The sequence below is a fragment of the Cavia porcellus genome, unplaced genomic scaffold (assembly GCF_034190915.1).
Source record: "Cavia porcellus strain 051 isolate PalLab524CR breed Dunkin Hartley unplaced genomic scaffold, mCavPor4.1 scaffold_26, whole genome shotgun sequence".
In the NCBI taxonomy this organism is placed as follows: Eukaryota; Metazoa; Chordata; class Mammalia; order Rodentia; family Caviidae; genus Cavia; species Cavia porcellus.
In genome coordinates this window covers 27,522,038-27,549,759 of record NW_026947509.1, presented here as the reverse complement: position 1 = coordinate 27,549,759, position 27,722 = coordinate 27,522,038, and the positions used below count along the sequence as shown (strand labels likewise).

The window sequence follows — 27,722 nt, the reverse complement described above, 5'->3', positions numbered from 1 at the left end:
CTTTCCTGTGGGAGGTTGAAAATTACTTGAGTCAGGGTGCTTATTATGACTGTGCATTGTACTTATTTTTGAATATAAGGGAATGAAGAAATAAAAGAAGGTAGAGCAACCTATTTCCTGTGTCACATCAAGTGTCCCACTTCTGTTCCTCATTCTGAGCCCATCAGCATAAAGGATCTATTTAATAGCACTAGGCACAAAAAGGAAGGTGCTGCTTTTGCCTTTCCCATATAGCGTAATCTCCTTTCCTTTTTCACTGTCCCCTGAGCTGTACTGTTTGTCCTTTTTTGCATGTCACGTAATCCTGCCACGGACCAATAGTCTCCTGTACCTCTTGTTTTTTTGACATTTCATAACCTGTTCCACTCATATTGCTGACTCCCAGCACTTAAAGAAAGATACACTTGGCATACTTTCCAGAAACCTCCATTTTGAGTATATGTATTGGGTGAAAAGGGGCAAGAAAGATTGTTTTCTCAAGCTTGAGGACTGCCTGTCTTTGTATCCGGAATGACTATTGAGGTTTGTGTTTTAGTTTTAAGACCATCATCTCCTACATTGATGAGCAGTTTGAACGCTACCTGCATGATGAGAGTGGCTTAAACAGGCGCCACATCATTGACAACAGGGTACATTGCTGCTTCTACTTCATTTCACCTTTTGGACATGGGTAAGCAGTTGTTTACCCCTGAGACCTGATTTCCTGCATGAGTTTGCAAGTTTCCCCCTAAACTGCATATTGTAATACATGAATTGAGAAGACTTTTGAGAGAAAAAAAATTTTGTGTGATCTCCCCATTCTTTCCCTAAATACCTGTATGTTCTGCAATTAATTTTAGGCTGAAGCCTTTAGATGTTGCATTTATGAAAGCAATACACAACAAGGTAAATATTGTGCCAGTCATTGCGAAAGCTGACACTCTCACTCTGAAGGAGCGCGAGCGACTGAAGAAAAGAGTGAGTACGAGCAGTTGCTGGGTCCTCTACCAGGTGCCGCAGGCAAGCTGCCTGTGGGCAGTGGGAGAAGGGCATTGATCTGCAGATGGTGCGCTGCCCTGGTGTTTTTGTTATTGTTGTTGATTTTTACATTTTGTTGTGAAATTGAAAAAACCCTAAATTTTGTAGCTTTTGCTAGTTTTCTTTTAACAGTTTGCTTTCATGAAAGTAACAAATCTATTCTATAAATTCCCCATAGATTAAAAAAGAAAAAGTATGCTCTATTACTAGAAGGTGGCTAAGTGCAAGGAGGGCCCCCAAGTGTTGGGTAAATGAACTGAGTGTGGAAATACTTTCCCTTCATGAAGATCTAATGTTTTACCCAAATACCTAATGGCAAAGTGTCTGTTAAAAGATGTTTTAAGCCAGCCATGGTGGCACATGTTTATAATCCTAGCATGTGGAGAGGCTGAGACAGGAAGGGCCTTACCTGCACAACTCAATGACTCAGTGAGACTCAGGCTCAAAGTGAAAAAAAAAATGAAAACAGTTTGGATATACTGGTAGCTCAGTATGAAGGACCTGGATTCAATCCCCAGTACTACAAAACAACAGTAACACAGAAACATTGGTGTACCTGTGCAGATCAGTTCCTTGCATTTGGGTTGTAAATACATACCCCCAGCTATATGCCAGTTGATGTGTCTTACCTCTTGGCTGCTCTCAGGCTGCTTGTCTCTGGTGCCCCGAGTTAGTGCCCTCTCCAGTGTTACTATGTAAAGCCTCTCATTGACACTGCTAAATAGTTTTTTTTTAAGAGTTATTTATATTTTAAATTTATGCTCCTTAAGAAAGTCTAAGGAGTCTACACATGCTTACTTCTAAAATAAGAGTTATCCACAGAAACAACTGTTATTGTTAACAGTTAATTATCTATCCTTCTAGAACATAGCCTATATATATACACTTTTTTTCTTTTCTTTTCTTTTTTTTTTTTTTTTTTTTGAGTCAGGGTCTTGCTGTGTAGCTCAGGCTGATCTGGATCTTGCTTATGTAGCCCATTCTGCCCTTGAACTCATGACTATCTTTCTGCCACAGCCTCCCACATGCTGGTATTCCAAAAAATGAATATAACATTCTTCCTTCTTTAAACTCCTTTCAGTTTTTCAGTTTAAGATAGCATTAAGCCCCATTTCCACAGTATAATATACTATAATTTGATTTTTTATTTATTCATTGTTGACAGATACTTTTTTGTTTTGCTTTGGCCCCTGACCAAATTTCTGATCTTTGCCCTTTGCTGTTCCGGATACAATATGTTTCTACATTTGGGCAGTTTTTGTTAGTGATAGTTTTTGTCTAGAAAATTTTCCCCCCAGATACCTAACCTGACTGTGATTTTACCTCTTGCATACACCCCCTGCAGAATTTCAGCCTACAACATGAAGTACTTCTTCACAGTGTGTTCATGGCTTCTCACTGCTCACCTCTAGGTTCCTGATAGCAGGGATCTTTGCTTTATTTTCTTGTTCTCTAAAAATTGAGAATACTGCAGGCACAGAGCAAGAACTCAGTAATTTTTTTTAATCCATTTTATTTCAAGAAAAAAAAATTTAAAAAAAAACAAGATTTCAAAACACGTCAATTAGAGGCAACAATTGTACATACATTGTGTGCATTTTCGTCCCCAAATCATTCACCTAGAGCACAAGACATTTGTGTTCAGTTGTCCAAACAATACCAGCACAAATCTTTCTCTTCATTGAACTCAGAGAAATCAGTAGTATAACTATCTTAACTAGTTTTTAATATACATACATATACATGTTGTTTTATTCAGCTTCTCACACTAGTGAGATAGTACAATGTTTACACGTGTGTCTTATTTCACTTATGAGTATGGCCTCAAGTTGTGTCCATTTACCTATAAAAGTCTCCAGTTTTTCTTTATGATGAAGAGTACTCCATTGTTTAAAAATACCACATCTTTTTATCTGTTCCTCAGTTGACAGGTATTTAGGTTGTTTCCAAGATAATACATATTATAAATTGTGCTGCTATAAAACATGGGTGCTCATATATCACTGTGGTATGATGTTTTTAAATATTTTGGGAAGATACCCAGAAGGGGAATAGCTGGGTCGAATGGGACCTCTAGTCCTAGTTTTTTGAGGAATCTCTACTGATTTCCACAATTGTTGCACCGGTCTGCATTCCCACCAATCGTGGAAAAGGATTCCTTTTCCCCCAAAGCCCCTCCAGCATTTGTTACTGATTGATTTCTTGATAGCTGTTTTTTCTAGGGTGAGGTGGAATCTCGGTGTTGTTGTAATTTGCATCTCTCAAATGACCAGTGATGTTGAACATTTTTTATGTATTTGCTGAAACATGAAGCATGTCGCAGAGAAGCTGCTCAACTTATGGCAGCCAGGAGATGGAGACAGAGAGCACATGTGTGCTTGCGTGTGAGCGCACCCATGTGCATGTGCAAGAGACAAGGAGAATGGGAAGGGGATGGGAGAGAGAAAGAAGAATCAGAGCCATGGAAGGAGCCAGGGACCAGATCTAGTCCCCAGTGTCCACTTCCTTCAAGTATGCTGTACCTCTTTGTCTTAGTTACTTTTCTCTCTTGTTGCTGAGACAAAATACCTGACACCCAAAGTTAGGGAAGGGAAGATTTATTTCTTACAGGTTGGAGGTTTTAGTTCACACTCACTTGGGCTCCAGGGCAAAATGACATGGCTGAGTGGCAGTGGTTCATGGCTACCCCTGCAGCAAAGCACAAACTGAGCAAAAGAAAGACACACCTTCTTTCTGCTGTTACATTGTATGCTTCACCCCTGGGCAATTGTAACACTTATATCACCAATCGGAGCACTAGACAACAAACCAGTCACAAACATTAGATTTTTAATTGTGTCTATGATTTTAGATTTTTAATTGTGTCTATGATTGCGTGAGGCTTGGGAGGGGGGCCATCTGAACATGAACCATTACATTCCTGTTGCCATCACATCCCTGTAATGGTATCAAATTATGATAACATCAATGGATTGATCATTGATGAATTCAGGAGCTGTCATGATGTATCCCTTCCCCAAAGCCCGTTAGCACCAAACCCCTCAACACCAGGAGCCTTGTGGGGACATTCATAGGTATTTCTTGTGTCTCACCTCTACCTCACTGAGCCTTGTCTCTATGAGACCAGCGTAGATGTGGGATCAGTGGGGATAAATAGTAGACCAAGAACACCGTGAGATAAGGACAGAATGAGATTATGCTTATTGCTCATATCTCCCAAAGATAAAATATTTCCACCTATTCAGGAAGGATTTATAGAGTTTTTGGAATCCTGAGTTAGGAAAGACAGCTGTTTGGTCATGCAAGACCCAGCAGGACTTTTATCTTTGTGATCAAAGAGCCAGTACAGTGCAGAGTAGAGGCCAGGGTGATCCCTCATTCTTTGCCTCAGCCCTTCCTGGCATGGCACAGGTCCTAGAGAGAGCAGGCAGACCTACAGGCTTCAGTGGCTGCTGAAGCTGAGTTAAATCATTAGCTAATAAATAACTGCTTAGTGATGCTCCAGCCCAGTTTTTCCTCCTCTCTAGGCCTGGTTGATGGATTTGATTGACTCACTTCATTGCTGGTTGCTTGCTGCCTGTAAGTTAGGAGCCGTAGGTCCCTCACTTGGTGATCCAGAACTCCACTTGTTCTCATATTCAGCTAGATGTCTGAGAGTCCACCTTCTGGATTTCTTGTTCCCAAAATGCGTCTCTTCCCTCCAAGGTGTTCTTTGTAGTGGATTCTGCTGTTTGGGTTTTTTCTCTTTCCGTCAGTTCCCTAGGGATTTCTCCTGTGTCTTTTCTGGTCCTGCTTCATCTTGAGGCTGATTGTGGGATGCTTTTTAGTGAGGCTGTTGTGCTGAGACCATGAGCCATAGTTGCTTACTGCTTTGCATGTTGAAGGTGGTGATGTGTTACTGCTAATATTATGGACAGAAAAACTCAAAATTCAAGAATAAATACCTTTGTAGCAGTTATAAAGTCATTTGAAAGTAACTTGAATCAATTTGATTCTGTACTACCAATTGTACAATTTTGGTATTTCTAATGAGTTGGACTTGCCTAAAATAATATTCAGTTTACTAAAATTTGATCTTGGTTTTGTCATTTCTTTTAGATTCTGGATGAAATTGAAGAACATAACATCAAAATCTATCACTTACCTGATGCAGAATCAGATGAAGATGAAGACTTTAAAGAGCAGACTAGGCTTCTCAAGGTGATAACTGGCTATGGTGATATGAATACCTCCTTTTCACTGTTGACTGTGCATGCACTGTGGAGAAAAGATTTGGGAAAGAGCCAGCTTCTAGAGGCTTAACCTATGAGAGATTGTCTCGGTAGGGTCAGCCCATAGTAACTTTACTTCAAATATATTTAGACAGCTTTCACTGAAGGCCTGGAAAAGTTAGCCCAGGTGTAATTTGTTTCATGTTTCCATGTGGAAAGTATCTGATACTTGAATGTAAAGGATGTGTGCCCTTAGCTGTCAGCTAAAATTTATAATTGATAGCAGTGGCCCAAAACTGTGCTAGTCCTTGTATTTGTCATGAACATTGGAATTCCATGCATGGAGTACATCTGCCCTTGTGTCTCTTTCTAGGCCAGTATCCCATTCTCTGTGGTTGGATCCAACCAGTTGATTGAAGCCAAAGGCAAGAAGGTCAGAGGTCGCCTCTATCCATGGGGTGTTGTGGAGGTGGAGAACCCAGAACATAATGATTTTCTGAAGCTAAGAACGATGCTTATGTAAGACATTAGTGTTCTACCTATGGCCGAGCTGTGGGTGTACGTAGTTATCATGTTCAGGGCACATCTGTAACACCTTCATACTGCCGGTAGTGGCCAGTGCTGTGTGGCTAGCCTGGGATTCTGCTGAGCTAGCCTCTTCCTCCTGTGGCCTGTAGCTCAGCACATGTTCTTTTTGTTCCTTACTGTCTCAGATTTTATGCCAGAGGAAAACCAAACACCCTCCCCCAACCAAGGACCCTGAGATTTCTTTGCATTTTTAGCAACATTACAAGCTTGGCTACCAAAATAACCTTCCTTGTAAAATGAATTTCACATGTAACAACATACATGCATGGCTGTTACTTTCAAAGAAAGCCAGGGGTTAGTATGGGGTGGCTTCCTCTTACCCCTGTGCTGAAACATGGGATCTGTTGAAATAAAGCCTTACTCCAGTGGTTCTGTTGGAAAAAAAGAAGAGGCTAAAGGAAAGCATATTGCTTAATATACTTGGGTACACATTTGTGGGTGACAGTATGATACTTCAGCATGTGTCTCCTGCATGTACTGTTGAAATCAGGGTACTTCACATTTCCTTTTTTGTTGTTGTTCATGCTGCAGTGTTTTTATTTGTCTTTTTAAGAAAGGGTCTTGCTATGCAGTTCAGGTTGGCCTTAAGCTCACTTTGTAGCTCAGACTGGTCTTGAACTCGCAATGATCCTTCTGCTTCAGCCTCCCAAGTGCTGCCGTTACAGGTGTGTGCTGCCAGCTTATCACATCTGTGTTTTCTTACTACTTATTCTTGGAGCTTTCAATCTCCTGTCTTCTGGTTCTGCATAAAGTATACTTCCTCAATGAGAAAAGTCCCATAAGAGATTTACAATTTAAAGTAATATTTTAATTAGCTAAAAATTGCTATATATGCCACCAATAAGCAGTTCTTAGTGAATGGAAATAAGATATTCACATCCACACTGTCCCAAAAGAAACAGTCCACAGGAATGTGCCATAGTGTTTGCTCCTCTGAATAAGTTCTTGGAAATTCTGGACAAAACATCAGCCATAATTGTTTGGTAAGTTAAAGAGAAGCTTTAATTTAGCATTCCTGGGCTTCACCTCGTGGTCTTGTCCATAGCTTAAGCCAGTCAACTCTTTGTGATGTAAGATAAGTATGTAAATTACAAGCTTAAGTCATGAAGATTTGAACTGTATATTTCCCATAAGATCTTTGAGAAGTATGGTATAGTATAGACCTTGTTTACCTAACCGTCTGTTCACCCCTCTGTACAAATCTCCTCCCAGTGGCGGTGACCTCATGCAGGGACTGGCAGTGCTGTAGCAAAGGTCCAGTGAGGAGGATGCACCCCGACTTTTCATTTGGTGTGGTGACAAGGAAGATGTTCACCACTACCTCACACCAAGTGTTACCGTAGCCAGCCTCCTTTATCCTGATGTTCTAACAACGTTCTGGCAACTTCCATGTGCAGTTTCCTTAGTACTAGGGAAGGTTTAGTGTACTGCCATGTGTTCTGTATAATTGTGTTTTCCTGGGAAAATCCACAGGCATGCAGCCATTTCAGTGCTTTCCTTTTCTCTTTCAGTACCCACATGCAAGATCTACAGGAAGTGACTCAGGACCTTCACTATGAAAACTTCCGTTCTGAGAGGCTTAAGAGAGGTGGCAGGTTGTTACACTATCTCCACTCTTCAGTATTATATTACCTGAAACTTAAGTTCTCCCTTTCCTCTGCATGTCCGGCTCAACCTTTTTTATTATTATTATTATTATTACTATTTTTTACATTTTTTGTTGGTAGAAAAGGTGTCTGTGTAGCTTGTCGCCCTCATACCTGTCATTTTTCTGCCTTGACTTCTAGAGTGCTAGGATTACAGGCATATACTATTCTATCCAAGTTTTTGTTTGTATAGGTTTGATTTTTTCAGGCACTGCCTTGCTGTGTAGCTCGGGGGCCTTGAACTCACTGTGTAGCCTGGGGTGGCCTCGAACTCACAGTCTTGCTTCAGCCTTCCAGTGTACTGGAAGTCCAAGGATATACCACCACACTTTGGCTTCAGTTCAGCCTTCTTGGCCACCAAGTAGCTTCTTTTAAAATGGGCTTCCTAGCCAGTCACAGTGGGGCTCACCTGTATTCCCAGGACTTGGGAGGCTGAGGCCGAAAAATCACTTTGAGTTTGAGGCTAGCCTAAGACCTTGCTCAAGAAAACCCCAAAGGGGCAGCAATATAGCTCAGTGGCACAGTGTCGGTCAAGCTGTCCTTAGTTTGATTCCCAGTACCAAAAAAACTGAAACAAAAAAGCTATCTTCCTACTCAAATACTGATAGAAAGAAAGTTGCTAATTTTGAAATCTTATTTTTGTAGCCTTAAAACAATTGTTCCGCCAGGTGTGGTTGTGCATGCCTATAATCCCAGCGCAGACTGGGCTATAAAGTAAGCTCAACGCAGTCCTGAACAGTAGAGTGAGACCTTGTCTCAAAAAGCAAAAAAAAAAAAAAAAAAAAACAAATACAAAAAAACAGTTGTTCTATAATGTGCACAGGAAAAATAGCTTTATGAAGTACACATTTCTTGTGCACATTATGGAACAACTGTACTTATAAGAAGGCCAGAGGCTTGTATTGAAACATCTCCAAAAACTTCCCTCTGTCTAAGTGACAGACATGTTTGCCATTAAGAACCACAACTCCCTGGATAAGGGTGTGGGTATCATCAGAATAGCAGCTCTGCAAATTCATAACACCATCCTCTCCACCTTTTCTTATACATATAAAAAGAGGGAGACCATTATTCAACTAAGTAGTTCAGATTGGTGTTGAACTCATTATGTAGCCTACGTTGGCCTTGAATTTGTAGAAATCCTCCTGCCTCGGCCTCCTAAATATTGGCATTGTAGACATGTACCATTTTCATAATCTATTTTTTTTTTTTAATCAGTACCAGGGATCGAACTCATGACTGCCTGCTTGCAAGGCAGGTGTTTATGCCGCTGAGCTAAATCCCAGTCCATATTATATTTTTATATGAGATCTGTATTTTGTGACCCGGTCTATATCTGAAAAAATTCCATTTCTGAGTAGAAGTTAATGAACAAATAAGTGGCATATGTTCATTATACTATAGTAATTATTTAAAGTATCCAAGTTTTTAGTAATTTCAGTAGATCTGTGGATATGACTGAGGTACATATTAAAGTCTAATTTGCCAGGCACAGTGATACATGCTTTTAATCTCAGCTAAAGGAAGGAAGATTATAAATTTGAGTCTAGTTGGGCATCGTGGTATACACCCAGCACTCAGGAGGCAAAAGCAAAAGGATCACCACGAGTTTGAGTCCAAAAACAAAACCAGAGAACAGAAATTCAAGGCTTGCCTGAGTAACACAGTGAGATGCTATCTCAAAATAAATAAAAAGGAGCTGAGGGTGTAGCTCAGCTCAGTAGCAGAGGATCTAGGTTCAGTCTCTGTGTGCATTTACTGTGTTAACTTGAAAACTAGACATTAAGAACTACGCAAGTAAGCAAGGAGCAGTCTGCCTGGAATTGCCTGCTTTGCATCATGGTCTGGGGTGCATTGGGAGCCCTCTTTGTCTGCGGGACTGGGCTCCTCACTTGCCCAGGCCCACTGCTCCAGGGAACCATTTAGTGTGCAGTCCCAGAGGAAGTAACAAAAGAAGTACTGTCCTAGAGTCAGAATACAAGAAGTCTCCTGACTTTGCTATTGGTGGCATTTGTCCTTTTTCTTCATTCCGTTTCCTTCATTCCACTTTTTAAAAAAAAATTTACTTCATTTTATTTTTATCTGTCCTCTTGTCTTTAGTTGAAAAATAAAAATTGTAATTTAAAAAGATGCTTTTCAGAATTCTAAAATAAATATTTTCCTCTAGTTATCTATAATCAAAGCCCACAATATTTGTTGCAGTATTTTAATTATAGTTTCTTCCTACTCTTAGGAAAGTAGAAAATGAGGATATGAATAAAGATCAGATCCTGCTGGAAAAGGAAGCGGAGGTAAGTATCAAAGTACTATTCTTTTGACTAGAGCTGATTAACTTACATCCAAAAACAGTTTGTATGTAGCATGTGATTTTTTTTTCTTAATTTAATTCAGTAATTCCTTAAATTTCTTCCTTAACTCATTCTCACTATAGATAATCATATGCAATAATATACATGGTTTACATATATTACCTCATCATTTAACTTCCAGTGGCAATTTTGCTAAAAAAAACTTGGAAAGAGACTTTAGTAATGTTACTGATCGTTTGCCTCATACACAAATTAATAAGAGGTTGAAAAATTGAGTGAAACTGCCAGTTGCAGCCATTACCAAAAATCTGAGATGAAATATGTAGGGTTTATATGGGGATAGACATTAGAAAACTACTGAAACTATTTTTTTTTTAAAGATTATAGTAGTCCACAGTTGGTGGTACACAGTTGTAATGTACTCAGTAACTGAGGTAGATCATGAATCATAGGCCATCTGGGGCCATGTGAGTTCATGCTCTTTCCAGACTACATAGTGAAACTCTGTCTTAAAAAACAAACAAAAAATTACAGTAGACATATGACACTGTAGGTGCTACAACTTCAGTTAAGGCTCATACTCCTCTAAATTTCTAGATTTAGTACATTTATGACATTTCCAACAGAAATTGTGTGTGATTGCTGAAATTTTTTTTTTTCCTTTCACTAATTCTGTTTTAAGAAATAAGCATGGGAAACATAGGGACAAGGCTTGCTTTGCATGTTACAAAAACCCTCAAGAACATGGTCACACAGACAGCCATCTAGGAGACAAGCAGTGTGGATCAAGAGCACCCAGACCTGTCAAAGGACCTAGAAGTGCAGATCTTCCATTAGTGATGTGGCCTCAGGGATTAACTCGATTAACTCACTGTGTATCTAATATTTAAATGCTAAAACCATAGCCACATGATTAGTTGAAGAGGTCCGGGGATTTAGCTCAGTGGCACAAGTGCCTGCCTGGCAAGCATAAGGTCATGAGTTCAATCCCTGATACCAAAGGAAAAAGATTAGCTGAAGGCTTTTTTTGTTTATTTTTAAAGACAAGATCTCTCTGTGGTTCAGCGTGTGGCTTTGAACTCATGATGTAGCCTAGGCCACCTCAATCTCATCCTGCCTTAACCTCCTAAGGGCTAAGATTATAGGTGTGTATCACCATGCCCAGATACCTGCAAAAAATTTGGGTAAATATTTACTAATACTTTCCTAGTGGCCTCCTTGAACACACATAAGCCATGATGATAAAAGTTGGTAAGGATAAAGATGCATCAGCATTGACTATTTTCATAGTTACCTCATTGCCCTCCAGAAAAGCTGAATCATTCCCATTCGCTTCCTGTTACCCACTAGGTAAACTCAAGTGTCTTTCCCATCTTTTGGCTTTAAAAAATCTCATTTTCTCATTTTTCTTTATTACTTTTGGTTATTTAATAATTTGTGTCTTATTTGACTTACATATTTTTATCATGTACCTGGTTTTCTATTCAGTTGTTGATGTTTTTATTGATCTGTAAGAATTCCTTGTATCTTAACATGTCATGCATTAAAAAGCATAGAATCTAAAATTTAATGTTTCCAAGAACATCCTTAAATAATGTTCAGGGACAACAAACTAAATACCGGTAATGTGCCCAATGTGCACTGTATTTTCAGCTCCGCCGCATGCAAGAGATGATCGCAAGGATGCAGGCACAGATGCAGTTGCAGATGCAGGGTGGTGATGGTGACAGTGGAGCTCTTGGGCACCATGTGTGAGGTGTGTGCATTAACACGTAAGTCAGAGACAGTCATTGGGGCTCCAGGCATCATGTGGGAAGTGATGTGTGCAGACTAGCAAGTCTTTGAGATTGACCATGATGTCCACCAGCCTGGAAAATGAGCAGCTGTTACTCAGGGATCCCATTTTGGCTCCTCCTGAAGTCTTACCAGTCTTTGGTACTTGGAAACTCTATTGTTAACCACGTTACTATCATTAACTGAGAAAAGATTGCTCCTAAAAAACAGAAATCACTTCTCAACTGCCACTGTCTAGTAAAGACTTTCCATGTTTTCTAGAAAAAGCTTATAAATATGGACTTGTATAAGAAGAAACTACTTAGTGATAAAATTGGAAATTTGTTGCTCATGAAAATATCTCTTGATAGAAAATAAAAGATTAGAATTAGAACAACTTGTGCCCATCAAAAATGACACCATGGAGGTTAATGCCAGACAGGTGAGGGTCACGTTGGTGACCTCCAGTTCTCTGCTCCAATGAATGAGTCTCATAGATTGCTGACCTGTCAGAAACTGTAGACACCAGGGACTGTAGACTAGAAAGGCAAGTATGTGGAGCTGTCAAATGTGCTACTCCCATCACCTCCTAGAGGAAAGCAGTGAACAATGATGTGTGACTAAGGGGTCATGGTGGCCATGATCTGGGAGGAAGCAAGGAACTTAGGCAGACGGCCTCCATGCAGTTTTAAGAACCTTGTTCTGGAAGCACCAGAGGGATTGGGATAGTAGGGAAGTGACCTGAGCTTGAGTGGCACAGATGGCAGGGTGAGTGAGACAGAAAGCAAGGAGTCCATGAAAGATGGATAGGTGATTCAGGAAGGATCTGTAGATCCAGGGCATCTAGAGCATTGATCACCGACACAGAGCCTCTGCCCTTAGAAGCTTACTGGGGTCAGTGTAAGGGGCGGATCTGTTTAACCCCACCTGGTTCTCAAGTTGGTGCCTTTCCTTTATCACATGGGAATCTAAGAAAAGTCTGGAAGGGTGGGTGCTTAGTTCACACTGACCAATAAGGAAGTCAGTGCTGCTGCAGGAGTTTAAAATGCTTAGCCTGTAGTCATCCAGTGGGTGATGGAGACAGAGCCCTTGAATCAAGAAGTTGCTCTGCATCACCAAGTGTGGCTCCTGCCACTGGGTGGAGTGAAATGAGGACTGCTTAGTAGTGGTGGACTCATATGAGCAGTGCTCATATGATAAGTGCTTGCTCATTGTTTCTGATCTTACCATTATTTTATTTTATTACTCTTTTTTGGGGAGGGGTACCGGGGATCAAACTCATGACTATGTTCTTGCAAGGCAGGCACTTATGTATGCTCTAACTCCCCAGCCCACCATTTCTTTAAGGAATTACAAAGGTTTTACTTTAGATATGTAAAGTTAATATTTATTTCTGTATACTTTACAGTTTCATAGTGCTTCTAATTTCTAGCTACCTCATAAGTGACTTATGTCTTATTTTTCTAGGTAGCACTCCTGAATGAAAAGAACACATTCCAATTGAGTGTTAAGCTACAGATTTTCATGAGATTCTTGGAAGGAAGCCTGTTCACATATATAGTATCTGTGCCTAAGAATTCAATTTTTTAAATTTTTGATGTGTTTTCTTTTTTTGTATGAAGTTCTTTTAACATTTGCAGTTCATTGCTATGTTATACTTTATATTTCGTGAGATGAACTTATTTTTGTTTTCTGTTTTAACTAACCACTAATGCTAGAATTGATTTCTGAGAGTCAGTCAGCAATATAGTGAATATTAAATTTCTTTGATGTAGCTTCCTGATTTGTAACTAGACCATCCAGGTTTAACCACGTTGTTTCTGTGTGATGGACATGTACCTCTGACAGAAGACTGTGTAGACTTGGTCCCAGGCCATTTGATTACTAGGTTATACTATGTGGAATCTGTTACCTTTCTTGATTTTCTTTCTGTACAACACCTGAACCTTTCATTGCTGCAGTTCATTACCATGAATTCCTGTGCACATTTGTCTTTCATCAAATAGAACAGAGTAGAATTTCTAATAAGACATACTTATACATCAGTAACTTTTTAAACATGGTGTTCTAGGGATATATTCTGATGTTAAACCTTGAAGAAAACTCACCACAAGCACTTTTTATCATACTTTTCACGGTTACTGGTTATGTTGTGCTACAGAGAAAACCAAAGCAGCTGTGAGCTCCAGTTTCATGTTGCAATGATTTTTTACAGAATTGACTGTCAGTATATTATTTTCACACAACTAAGAAATAATTTTTAAAGAAACCAACCTTTTTATATTTTATGCTGCACTTTAATGTATTTTCTGTAACTGCAGGTGTGAAAGACCTTCTCAGAAGTGGTAATTGGAATACTTTTGACAAACCTGCACTCCCAGACTGCTTCCTGAGTGGTCCTGCCAGAATGCCTTAGCTCCCTGAAGCCCAGATACCTGACAGGTTTTCTGATTTGAATGTCCCCATATTCTTTTCTTATTTTTTTTTAATTTTCTATTGAAATGAAAAGAGCAGTGATCTTATTTTTTGTGTGTAGATTGTATAATTTTTTAGCCCCTGTCATTCCCTCATTTTGCATAAGAGAGATTTCTCCATGTATCATATATAGTGAAAGGCAATTCCGATCTGGGCCATAGGGTGGTAGCCAGATTCCCACAGTCAAAACTGCACCTGTTTGTCTTCTCTACACTGTGGCCTAGGCCCCACCTTTCCCTCTTTGTCTGCTGGTGGGATACCCTGAAGTCATCTGTTCGCCATTTCGCCTAACCTTTTGAAAATAGACCACCGAAAGGAATGGAAGAGTGAAGAATATACCAGTTGTCCTGGTTTGGCATTTTATTTTATTGCAACAGGAATTGTGCTGAAGAAGAGGGTTGATTTGTGTTGAGACACAGGAATTTGGGAGTTTCATTTCATTTCAACCAAAAATAGTGAGATGGTCAAAAAGGGCTTTGAGGGTTGTGAAGAGCCAAGTGCTGTATGGTTAAGCTCATTGTGTGAGGTTTCTACAGAGAAAAGTGTCCCTTGACTTTAGAGTAGTCCCATCTAAAGTCAGTTATTTGACAGGTATTAACTGCTTTAAAAAGCTGTAAAAACAACAACATCAACAAAAAAAACTCAAGGTATCATTTTAAGCCCAGTGTATGTCTATAGCATTGGGGGCTAGGAGAGATACCTGGTCACACTTCTAAATTCTCTTTGTTTTGCTATCCAAGCCTAAACGTACACTTTTGCTAACTGTTTTACTAAAAATCTCTATCCATAGAAATGTATTTTTAAAACACTCTACACAGCAATTTTGTATCCATTTAAACTAATCTTTTTACTCAATAAAGAACTATTGCTTAGATACTATTTTAGTAGTTTTGTTTTTTGTTTTACTTTTTGATTAGTATATGTTTGTGATACATAATGAATATTCACTATTGGGAATTGATACATGTTCATATAAAACCTTAATCCTTTTTACATCCCCTTCTCCCCTCCTCCTGATCTCCTCCTCTATCTCTAGATCCTCTTCCAATTTGCAGAAAGACTACCTCCCTATTTCCTATTAGGTTTTATTTTGCTCTTTACTTATACTTTGGGTTTCTCATATATAAAAGGAATCATCTGATATTTAACCTTTGTGTCTGATTTATTTTAGCAGTATAATCTCAAGCTACATCCATTTTCCTAGTAATATTCCATTGTGTATAAATACCACATTTTCTTTGTCTGTTCTTCTGTTTTTGGGTTTGTATGCCACTTCCAAGATTTAGCTATTCTGAGTTGTGCTGCCAAACATGGGTGTATATGTATCACTGTAATATGGTGTCCTTAAAAATTTTCAAAAACACTCCAGAAAAGGAATAGCTGGGCGGAATGGAATTTCTAGTTTTAGTGTTTTGAGGCATCTCCATACTGATTTCCATAGTGGTTGTACAAACATCTTCCTACCATCAATGAAATACTCCTTTTTCCCTCTGCAACATTGCCAGCATTTGTTGTTTGACTTTTTTTTTTTTTCCAAAGACAAGTTCTTCCTATGTAACTCAAATTGGCCTTGAACTCACTATGCAGCCCAAGTTGGCCTCTGATCCTCATGCCTCAACTTCCCAAGTGCCAGCATTATAGGTGTGCACCAGGCCTGACTTGAGTCTTGATGATAGAAAATCTTTCTGGAATAAGATGGAATCTTAATGGTGTTTTAATTTACATCCCTAATAGCCAGAGATCCTGAACAATTTTCCATTTACCTATTTGCCATTTTGTATTACTGTTTCTTTGAAAGAATGTGGTCTCTGGGAAACAAAAAGACCCAACAGAATCTGGGCATGAAATCAGAAAGAATGATTTGTATCAGTTATATCAGGCCTGCTTAACTCAGCCAAAAGAAAATTAAGACTGGAATTGTTTTTGGTGTTCCAACTTATGAGGAAGGTTCTGAGACCCACCTGGTAAAAATTAACACCAATGAGTTGAGTGATAAATGTTCACAGATTAGAAAGTGTAGCAACAATAAAATAATTGCAAATATAAATAAATGAGCAAATGGGCTGGGGACTTAGCAGCATAAGCACCTGCTTGGCAAGCGTGAGATCGTGAGTTCGATTCCCGGTACCAAAAAAAAAATTCTGATAACTGAATGAGTGTACTGTATCTAGTTATTTTCCATGTTTTTCAGGTGAGGTTGGAGAGCTTTACAGCTTTATCAAAGGAAACTTAAAACCTAGATGCTATCCTACTTTGGCTCCATGCCTGCATCCCAGGCCTCTGGCTATCTGCGCAGGACTGTACTGACCTCTACAGGCCTGGCAGAACTCCTGGCCTTCTAACTGTGGTCAGTGTTTCCTAGGCTCTGCACCCTGAGTAGTGCGGATTTGCCATTTAGTTCTATGTGGCCCTTATTCATGCTGTTCTGCTGGGCTCCTTCCCCCTCAAGGGTGCGCTCCGCAATGAATGTTATACCTACCACTACCTTGGCAGGGCAGCACCAGCACAGACCTTACAAGGCCCCTGCCCCTGGGCGAGTGTGGCACTCTAGGGTCTACCCTCTGCAGCGAGTACAGCCCACAGGCTCAAGCCATGGGATGGTTGTCGTCAAAGCTGGGGTTCTTATCAATGGATTAGTTAGAGGAAAAGCCTCTAGCGGTGGTAAACTGAAGACCTCTCCGCAGGGTTGAGCCTGGTCTCTGTGGGCATCCCCAAGTCCACCTCCACCGTGGATAAGGCGTCCTCCCGCCTTGTCGTGGTGGCAGATGGTTAGGCCTCCTCGCGAGGTCCAAGCATTGTAAGAGGAGTCTGCTTGAGGACATATGTAGGCAGCTACTGATTTAGCTCAACAGCCCTGTTGGGGCAGCGGTATTAGAGCCGGCTTGGTGGGCAGTAAACTCAAGGAAGAGGTCACTGTGCCACGGCGTCATAGGCGTCCAAGGCCCCAGATCTGGTCTCACGCTGCCTTTCTCAGTGGGGACACCGAGGCCGGATTGGGACCGTGGAGACTCCTTGGGTGCAGGGCGGCATCTCAGGCCTCGCAGCTCCGCATTGTCTTCGCTATAGCACTCTCTTGTGACCTTGCAATGGTTCCCGGTGCTGGTGGATCACGGTCTGGCTATACCCAGAAGGCAAGCGATGGGTGCGGGTTTTAGGCAGACCAGCTGTGAGGGCGTAGAGCCACTGGGTACTGAAGCGACTTCCCCTCGAGTCCAGGCCTTGCCCATCAGGCCCAGTACATGGGTAACCGAGCCTGGGCCCAAGGAAGTTCTCTGCCCATCTGGCAAAGTCCGCCAGGTGAGCGGAGGCCACGCCCAGCGAACGATCGCCTGTCCCACCAAGTCCACCAGGCGAGAGAGGCCCCGCCTAGTGAGCCTAGGCCCCGCCCAGGGAACAGTTTTCTTCCCACCCTGCTCAGTGGCTCGGAGAGTCGAAGTCCCGCCCGCCAAACCCAGTCACTGCACAGATTTGCCTTGACTTTGCCGTCGCCCTCCCTCCTTTCTCTTTGCCTCTGCTCACCAATCACAAGGGGAGGCCCCGCCCCAGTGCACCGCAGGCCAATCAACAGTGCGTCCGCGGCGGGGGCGGGGTCGCGTCGGGCGCGCGGCGCGGGGGTGGGAGGCCGGCGGGCAGTAGCGAGCGGGCGGCGGCGAGAGGTCGAGAGCGTTGTGCTGGCGGCGGCGCAGGCCCGACTGGCAGGGTAAGGTCACAGCGGGTGCGGGGCGCGCGGATGCGGACCGCAGGTCGTCCTGGGCGTCGCAGCGCGGGCGGGCAGCGGAGGTTGGGGTCGCGGGCCAGCGGAGAAAGGCCACGCCGGGGCCTGCGGCCTTCGCGAGGCGCACAGCTCCTCAGCGGTTTCGGCAGAAGGACGCCAGTCTGTGGGGAGTCAGCCGCGGAAGGCATGGATCCTTCAATTGCCCGCAAAGGGCGGTGCCCCGGGCGTCCCGCATGGACCCTGCCTTGCCCGCCGAGGGTGGGGCCCGGAGCGTCCCGCGGGGACGGTGCACTGGCCGCGGAGGGCGAGGCCCGAGGCGTCCCGCGTGGACAGCCAGCTAGCTGACCGCGGAAGCCCTGGAAGCCGGGCCAGGAGCCACAGGTGGAAGTCCGAAGGGCAAGTGTTAAGCCTCTCCTTGGCGTGCACGTCTCACATCTTTTCCTTTAGTTTTATCTTCGTGGTGGGAATCTAGTGGTAGCTGTTGATGTTTTTATTCCACTCAGGTCTAGAAATTGTTTCAGGCCAGTGGGAAACCTGCTGAGGGAAAACCATGAAAATTGGGGACCAAAACTTGGCCCAGTATATTACAAACCTGGATTATGAACATCGTTCCACTTACACAGGCGGCGGCAGCTTCTGATGTCCAGAAATGGCTATGAAGAATGAAATAATTTCAATACATAGGATTGAGAAGGAATGGAAAGAGTTAAATTCCAGGGCTAAATCTTCAAAAGAGGGTTTTCTCTAAATTTATTTTGTATCCATGAGGTTTTTTGGGGGGAGTGGACAACTGGAAATATTTGATAAGCAAGTTGTAGACAGCGTTATTGAGACGATGTGAAAGAAAGGGATCTTTGAAGTAAGACAGCATGGTGAAACTATACCTATGGGGCAAATACAGGTCGTGTGAGTTCCTGGACATCAAAAAAAAGTTTGTGTAGCACTTTATAATTCCTGTTAGTCGTTTCTAAAGTCTTCAAAGTAGATATGGCCTGGTTACCCAGAGCATTTTAAATTACAAGAAAAGAAGGCTCAGAGAAGTTGACTTGCTGGTTTAGGGTGACACTTTGGGGTATTTGCAAAGCTAGTTACAGCCTCTGCCTTGCCTCTGCCCTTGCTTCAGGCAGATGGTTATTATGCAGCTGCTGATGATGCACTGTTCTGAACTGCAGAACTGTCATTTGCCTGAAGAACAGCTGTCAGTCCTTAGTAGATTTCCATGTTCCTCTTATTAATTCCCTTTCCAAGAAAGAAGTTGGTATAAGGTATATTCTTTTATACCTGCATTTGGTTCCTTATCTACAAAATGAGCTTAACATTTACTTACCTCTTAGGGATATTATGACTACAAAAATCATTTTTTAAAAGCTTTTGGGGCTGGAGTGTTGTTCAGTGCTAGAACATTTGTCCTCACATGTGTGAGGCACTGGGTTTGATCTCTAGCCCTGGCTTGGGGGTGTTAAGATTCCCAGTAAGTTTCTAGTAAACAATAATGATTATTATTGACAAGTAGAATCATCTGAGCAGATTGTGGAACGCCATCCTAATTTACAAAAACAGTTGATTGAGGTAGAAAGAATACAAGTTTGAGGCTAGCCTGGGAATTTAGCAAGACTCTCTCCAAATTCAAAAAGTAAATAAATGGAAAGAGCTGAGGAGATATCTCAGTGCTCCATAGGTTCAGTCCTTTGTACTGCTTTAAAAAAATTGAAAAGGCTGTTGAAAGTGAATTAGGATGGGGCTGGGGATTTAGCTCAGCGGCATAAGTACCTGCCTTGCAAGCAGGCGGTGGTGAGTTCGATCCCCGGTACCAATAAAAATGAAAAAGACAAAAAAAAAAAAAAAGAAAGAAAGTGAATTAGGTAATAATTAAGCAGAGCTATCTGTTTGGAGGAAATGATGTGAGCTACACTGGCAAAGCAAAGACTAATGAATAGGTAATTCCTTGCAAGCCGTGAAATCCCCGGCTCCAAGGAATTGAGTTTCCTCCTTGCTTTGCAGACACACCTGCTTTAGTCACATCAACACATCATATGTATTCAGACAGTAACAGATTTCTTTTATTGCTGCTTATTCTTTCAGTTCTTTCATATTTTTCCATCACCCATTTTCTTGTTAGCTTGCCAGATTTCCCTTTTACTCAGTTACTGTGAACTTTGTTCACACAGTAGTATTAGATGTAGAGACGAGGATATATAGAGTCATTTCACTGTAGTACATTTGTCAGTGTTGGGATTTGGCCTTACCTTGGTAGTGGAAGTTGAAAAGTCGAGGATGCCACAGGATGTAGTATGATAAAAGTCCAGCATCTCATGGTTTTCTGGGGAATTCATGTTGGTGGTAACTTTGGTATAGTTTTTTTAAAGAGTAACTAACAGTGTGTGATAAAGATTCTGATTTTGGAATCTTGCTTTTGAAAACAATCTGAACTAAGATACCCATTCTGGTTTGACTATTGTCTTCTTTGGAAGTCCTGTAATGTTTACAATGCCTAAGTTTTATTGGTCTTGTTCTCTACTGTTTTGTCCAACTTTATAATATCTAATGAGATAGACAATTCTTTTTAAGGAAACAAGGGACAACGTTGATAACCATTGTTGATAAACTTGTACTCTGTTCTACACCATGTGCTATGTTTATCCTTGGTATTGACTGACAGCTTTGTTTTGCCATATTTGACTGTATTCTTCCCCCCCCCCCAAAAAAAGTAATAAGCACTAAGGAGTAATGAAATCTAAAGTGTGTGAATTTTGTTGTAAAAAAGAGAGGGAAAAAAAAAAAGAAAAAGAAAAAGAGCTCTAACGGATATAACAGCAAGTGTGTTTAGGGGTGTTAAATAGCTGACTGTATCAATGTTTTTGGATCATTGAACACAGCTGTTTGCAGTCTACCTGTTTGAATGTCCACCTTGTATTCTTTGATACTGTGATTTGAGGAACTATTTTCAAGATGATAATATGTAATATACTAACAGGTGATTTCTTACTGTTATGTGTTTTTTTGGTTGTTTGTTTTGTTTTTTTTGTTTTGTTTTGTTTTGTTTTGTAGTTCTGTATTACGTGTACCCTTACACCGCTTTGGTTTGTTTTGTGTTTTTCTCTTTTTCCTCTTAAATAAAAAAAAAAAAAAAAAAAAAGAAAACAATCTGAGAAGAAAACCATGTTATGTCCATAAGGTAAACATGCTTAGAGACTAGCTCACTCCTATTCTTCCCTCCAATTAAAATTTGAACCATTTTGATCCATGAATACATACTTTAAAATATGCCTTAAACTAAAAGATGTTGCGTTACACAGCAATTACGGTATTGTAAAAAATACGTATGTGAACAGGATCAAGAGGAAAGTTACAGTGATACAAGTGCATCTATGCTATATTAGATTATTGCCATTTTGAAACTCTTAAGCAGCCGGATATGCTCTGGGTGGCTGAGGTGGGAGGATCACAAGTTCAGACCCAGTCTAGGCTAGGCTATTTAAGCACCGAGACTGTCTCAAAGATAAAAAAAAATTAAAGAAGGGTTGGAGATGTAGCTCAGTGCAGTGGCCGTGGGTTCAGTCCCTAGTACAGAAGTAAATTCCAAAGTAGAATGGCACTATCATGCTGTGGGGTACAGTGGTGAACCTTGTTTCATCTCATCTCTTTGCTCCCCATCCCATCTCTTCCTGATTGTTTCCCAGAATGTTAGGTCATGTCACAGCCCACTTGCAAACCTGCTTTGATTTGGTTCCAGCCAGTGGCCTACTGAGGTCCTCACAGCCTAAACGCAGGCCTCCTCCCTTCAGCTGTCTTGGGACCCTGCCACACTCACCTTTTCCACTGTTGTGCCCGTTGGCCTACTGGTTTCCTGTATCCTTTAAGGCCCAGACCCACTCTTGTGCGTGAGAAGCTACTGCAGGACAGGCTAGCAATGACCCCTTCCTTTTCCTTTGTTCTATGACTGCAGTGGACAAATGGTGCTAGCTGCTTCCTCAGTCATCTCATTTTCTGGGTTAGCTTCTCTGTGTGCCCTGTGCATGCCATGTAATCAGGGTGGGGTTGAGGCCACCTGAAAGCTAAGTAAACTGCCAGTCTCTTTGGGCTTAAGTTCCTGATCTATAGGGTGGGCATGATGCCAACTGCACAAGGTATTGTGAGCAATAAATGAGAATGTATGTACTTGACCTGGGCCTCCTAACAGTGGTGGTCACGTGTATTAGAATGTTTTGGAGGGCTTGATTGCAGTCCTTTTGGTGAAGCCTCCTCTCTACCCTGTTACCTCCCAGGTTCCTTTGTTATCCTCACTTTATTTCCTCTAGGCAACTGACCATACTATTTAACATACTGTCCTCTTTGTCTTGACCCACCATACTAGGAGGAATTTTACCTTTTAGAAACTCCTGTGTTCCTAAGTGTTTAGACTTGTGCTCAAATGTTTGAATGCATTAATTATATTTTATGGGACCTAAAGCATATACTGTACAGTTTAGGCGTAAGGGAGACTCTATTTTTTGTTTGTTTGTTTATTTTTGTTTTTTTGGTACTGGGAATTGAACTCAGGGCTTTGTACTTGCCAGACAGGTACTGTGCTGCTGAGCTACATTCCTAGCTCTGGAACAGGGACTGTTTAAGGAAAAGAATACATAGCCGTATGTGGTGGTAATGGTGCTCAACTGTAGTCCTGCTTGCTTGGTAGGCTAAGCCCTGAGCCCACAAGTTTGAGTCCAGCCAACACCCTACCTCAAGGTAAACAAAAAAAAGAATACACAGATAAAAACTTAATTTACAAAGTAAGCATTTAAAAATAAGTACAAATGTGAAAAAATGACCAATAATGTAAATATAAGTTGAGAAAAATAATACATTAGTTACTTGACATACTTCTCTAATTAATTACCTGATATACTTAGCTGTGCATTTTCAGTCACCTTTTCATATGATAGTAATAGTAGAACTCATTGATTCTTCTGTCCTATTTGCTAAATTTTTATTATTGTGTGTAGGATGATTTCACATACAGACATACTTGCTGTTTCTAGTATTGCTCAGATTTGTTTCCTAGAAAAGCAGTTTTTTAAAAATTTTTAAGTTTGTTCTTTCAGGTTTTTTTTTTTATTATTATTAGTACCTGTTTGCAGGACATAGTGATTATATTCATTTTGAAGAATTGGTACATGTACATAACTCATTCTAATTTTTTCTACTATTTACCTCACTTCCCTCCCCATTCCCTCCACCTGTTTCCCTTTCCCCTTAGTTCTGATTAATTCGATTTTGCACATTCCAATTTTAGTATATGTGTGGCCAAAAGAGCACAATTCCATTCAGGAAAAAAGAAAACAATTTGAGACATATTTATAATTGTAGTGCAGCATGACTTTCTCCTGACAGGCAAGGACTTCTGTTTTGACTCCAGAGAGTTATGTAAACTGCCTGCGGTTTAACATATATGATGTAAATTTCTCAAACAAGTTATGGTTCCTTATATTTCAACCTTTTTTTCCATTGCCCGCGCTGTTCCCATGCCATATGGTCTCAACCCACTTGTGTTGCCTCAGGATCCTTGATCCTGTTCCTGTGTCACAATGCTCTGAGGTGATCCTGGATATGATAGTAGTATCCAAGGAGTCTCAGCAGGCAGAGATGGGTATAATCACTTAGTGTGTAAAGAAGCAACTGCAGAGAACATAAATATGCTTCTGCCACAGTGTCCCTTAACCAGATCCCCAAAATGCTGCCAGTCTACATGGCATACATGGGAGAGGGACAAAGGCAAAGCTGCACACAGTGGAAAGAGGCAGCAGTCCTAATTTATTACCTTTGGTAAATTTTACAGGAACAAATGATGATAGAGACACTTTGCTTAGGGCCTTTCTCGAAGATGGAAGGATTCTGTGTGAGAGAGACAGAAGCATGAACCACATTAGCTTTATATTTGAGCCATGTTGGTGGGTGCAGTTTTCTGGCTCTACACTTGACTACAGATCACCTAGGAAGGTGTGAAGCAAGGGCAAAAACTCTGCATCTTCTAGTAGCTGGTGGGCTTGGATTTAATAAAAGGAATATTTGGGAAGAAGCCCAATGTCAGAATATGAAATCAGTCCCAGGGAGTGTTGCATGTTTTAATCGAACCATTTTAGAAAGAATAAATACAACACTTGGAAGAGAGCAAGTAGTTTGCTTTCTCTGTAAGATGAGCAGTGGCATCACCTGGATAGCCGTACTCAGGACTTAAAGCCAGCAGTATTACAGGCAACTTTAGGAAACCTTCTGATTTGAAAAGTAACATACTCATCAACTGAAGGCAATTTGAAAAGTATAGAAAAATGGAAAGAAGTAAATAAAAACTAGACCTCTTTTTTCTCTTGGAGCTAATCAGCATGAACATGTTTTAAAATGCAAGAATGGAGAGCTTTGTCCAGGAGGTGGACAAAGTACACTCCCCACTGCACCTTTGCTGACCACCTGTAACTCCTGCACATGTGCAGAGAGTGGCTGTGGTGAATTCTGCCAAAGAAAGAGTAAGTCAGGGTAATAGTCCAGAGTGGGAAGCACCACTTTGCCAGCTGTTAGCTTTCTGTGTTTTCTCCAGCTTCCCTTGGTCCAGACTCAGGATGTACAAGCCTAGAAATGGACACCATGTATAAACCAGGAGAGCTTCAGGGAAGCCTTTTAGTTTGGACTTCAGTAAAGAGTGCAAGAAAGCTACTGTTTTTTCTCCTCTCCTCTCTACCTCCAGTGATTCCTATGGCAGTTACTGTTTTAAATCCTCTTCCCTCCAGTAGCTCCAGCCTAGGCAATATGCAGAGTATATGGCATAGCAGGGTAATTAAAACCCCAGGTTTTTGACTGGGGGACTGAAAAAGAAACCCTAGGACACTGGAAAGTATAGCAGGAAAGTTAAGAGCTAGGGGAGCTTGGATAAGTCCCTTAAAATTGTTGACAGATGTTGGGGCTCAGTACACTATGCTGTGCTTGTGCAGTTCTGACCTTGACCATCTTGTTAAAGACTGAGAACCTAGCTAAGGGTTAGATAGCCAGCTGCCCCTGGATAAGTGGGGCATATGCAAGGTTGTTTCTGAGGAATATTGTAAAGGTGACCATGACCACATCCTGCAGAAGGCTGATCAGGAGGGTGGCCTGACCAGGTCAGTGCCTGCTCAGCAAAAGTACCACCACAGGATTTAAACAAGACCCACACTGACCAACAGCACAATACCAGAAACAGGCTGAAGCTAGTGTGATAAAAGTTGGGTTGATCTGACAGAGACTGTGTTCAGTCAGAGTGTCCTCCGTGATATTTTCTCTAGTATCTATTCTGGGCTATGTTATGCTATATGACATTTACCACTTTGCAGATGTAACTCACCAGCTAACCTGAAATTGTGAGACTGGCCTGGATTATCCAGATGGGTTCATATAATTACCTGAGTCCCTTAAAAGGAAGAATCTGTCTACAGTTGGTAGCAGATGGGAATAAAAAAGGCACTGGAAACATGAGAAGCCTTCAAAGCGCTCCTCCTGTCTTGGAAGACAGACATAAGCCATGGAATACAGATGCCCTGGAGAAGCTGAGAGTGATCAACAGCTGACAGCCAATGAGTAGAAACCTCAGTCCTGTACCTAAAGAGCCCATGAGCCTGAAAGTGCCTGCTCTCGCAGAGTCCAGGAAAGACCTGAGAACAGCTGATGCCTTGACTTAAGACTAAGACTCTGACTAGAGAACCCTAGTGAACACACTGCACCCCAGCTTCTGACCTACCAAAAAGAGATGATAAAGGGCTATTATTTTGCTGAACATGGTGGTCCACACCTGTAGTCCTATCTAACTGGGAAGCTGAGGTGGGAGATGCACAAGTTTGAAGGCCAACTTGAGCTACATAGCAAGACCCTGTGTCAAAATACAGACAGATTGATCGGCATTCCCTGGTTTCAATATGTAGTACTAATGAGGGGAGATGGTTCAAGCTGTTTCTGGAATCTTAACTAAGGCTATAATGAAAAAATAAGACACCTTAAAGAACTATTATTAGAATATTTCAGCTATTTTTTAAACAAATGGAAACATAGATGGGTTTTGGCAAAAACGAGATACCAAGAATCAAGTGAGAATTTTAGTGGAAAATACAGTAACTGAAGTACAATAGAAGTGACAAAGGAATGACTCCATAATGAATGGGTATATGGTTTTTTAAATCAAAAGTTTGTTTTGTTTGAATTGAAGGATTTCCATTATAGATTGTTGAACTGGAGCCAAGATACAGCATACTAGTCTTGCCTCTCCATTAGATGGGTCTATGGCCTTCAGCAAGTGGGTTTGTTCTCAGTGCTGTGGTTTCCTATGGAAGATGTGGACTGGGCCAGCATTCACCAAGTAGGAGCCTCTCCCACTGTCAGCTGTGACCTAGCCAAAGGGTTCTTTTAGTTTCTGACCACATCAGGTTGTTGCTAGTTTTAACTTACAGAAAATTCCAAACATTCACAAAACTATAAGAATATATCAAAGCCCATGCATCCAGCTTTGATCAACTTATTGGCAGTCTTTTCCCCTGTACTCCCTCCACTCTTCCTCATGGGATTATTTTAAAGTAACTGCTAGGTATTCCCTTTCGTCCCATTTAACTACATTGGTGTGGATCTGTAAGGGATAGGGACTTATTCTTTGTTCATATCCCCATATTATCACTGAAACAGCTAAAAACATTAACAATGTCACCTAAATATATCACTGTTACCTATATCTATCATCAGTGTTCAGTAGTAATAATCAAATTTTACTCATTGGTCCATAAATACTTGATTTCAGGATTCAAATAAGGGCCACCTAATAATTGACAGATAATATCTCTTAACAGTTTGTATTCCTTCACCTGTCCCCCTCCCATTTATTGAAGAAATTGGTCATTTGTGTAAGAAATGTGCCACAGTTTGCATTTCGTGATAAAACTTTTATTCCTTAGGAGATACTTTACTGGCAATCTGTAGTGACATTATTGGGTGTTTTTCATTTTATTTGTGGTACTGGGTTGAATCTAGGAGCTTGTGCATGCTAGGCAAGCAGTCTCTGAGCCACATCGCACGCTTTTATTTCGAAACAGAGTCGAATTAAATTGATCATGCAGGCCTCAAAGCTGTGATCCTCCTTCCTCAGTCTCCCAAGTAGGAATTACAGTTGTGCACTACTGTACCAGGCAAGTTACTGGGTTTTAAAGCCACTTGTACATTTGCTGTTGTCTTAATACACAGAACCATATGTTTTATTTCCGATGGATTTTAGGACTTTTTAAATTTACTGGTTAACTTTGCTTTTTAAATATGTAAAAACATTTACAAAGTTCCCAATTCAAAACTGTTAACACATTCATGATGGCCATAATTCATATATTTTGTTACCAGCGTCTCTGAACTGCTGGTGGTTACATGCATGACTGCCTCATGAAGTGGCTTTGGACAGTCAGTCATGCATGTATCTCTGGTGGTTCAAGAGGTGGGAATGTGTTAAACGTGATGTTTTAGAATTCATTTCCCAATATTGTCTTCTCTACTCCTTTTCCTTCCTCCCCTATGGATAGTAACCACTTTCATTAGTTTGTGGTTTATCCTTCTAGTATTATTTTATGGCTACAAATACATATATTTACATTCCTCCTCTTCTGAGTTAACATGCGTCTTGAGTTAACATGTACCTGGTTTTGCACCTTCCTTTCTTCAGTTTCACAAAGTAGTGTGCAAAGATCTTATTGCTTCTTGGTAAAAATGTTGCCACTTGCGTGCAGTGTTGAGATTCAGCTATTTGTCTGGATTCATTTTACCTCTTAAAAATTTTTTTTAGGCCAGACATGGTTTTACACACCTCTGATCTTAGCACTGAAGAGATTGGGGCAGGAGAATTGCAAATTTGAGCCCAGCCTGAACTACATACTGAGATCCTGTCTCCAAAAATATGTATTTTTTTCAGTTTCTAGAATTTTGTTTTATAAACTCAGAGTGCTTGGTCTGAAGTGTACTG

General features: G+C 41.1%; 2 protein-coding genes across 6 annotated transcripts in view; both read left to right on the top strand.

Annotated features, from left to right (window-relative positions):
- The window catches only part of Septin2 (septin 2), a 41,303-nt gene extending 26,405 nt beyond the window's left edge, over positions 1 to 14,898 (top strand). For 2 of the 3 annotated variants that reach the window (XM_013157362.3, XM_005005677.4), the window contains exons 6-13: positions 536 to 670; positions 840 to 957; positions 5,116 to 5,217; positions 5,602 to 5,747; positions 7,328 to 7,411; positions 9,696 to 9,753; positions 11,425 to 11,527; positions 13,012 to 14,898. In XM_013157362.3, the coding sequence (XP_013012816.1) occupies positions 536 to 670; positions 840 to 957; positions 5,116 to 5,217; positions 5,602 to 5,747; positions 7,328 to 7,411; positions 9,696 to 9,753; positions 11,425 to 11,526 (745 nt within the window). In that variant the 3' untranslated portion in view covers position 11,527; positions 13,012 to 14,898. Of the gene's footprint in view, positions 1 to 535; positions 671 to 839; positions 958 to 5,115; positions 5,218 to 5,601; positions 5,748 to 7,327; positions 7,412 to 9,695; positions 9,754 to 11,424; positions 11,544 to 13,011 lie in introns of all 3 variants that reach the window. The other variant, XM_003474558.5, reaches the window with a different exon arrangement.
- A 2,700-nt stretch (positions 14,899 to 17,598) lies between these two features.
- Positions 17,599 to 27,722, top strand: part of Farp2 (FERM, ARH/RhoGEF and pleckstrin domain protein 2) — a 126,817-nt gene continuing 116,693 nt past the window's right edge. For 2 of the 3 annotated variants that reach the window (XM_063236963.1, XM_063236962.1), the window contains exon 1: positions 17,600 to 17,719. The gene's annotated coding sequence lies outside the window, so the exon portion shown is untranslated. Of the gene's footprint in view, positions 17,720 to 27,722 lie in introns of all 3 variants that reach the window. The other variant, XR_010043420.1, reaches the window with a different exon arrangement.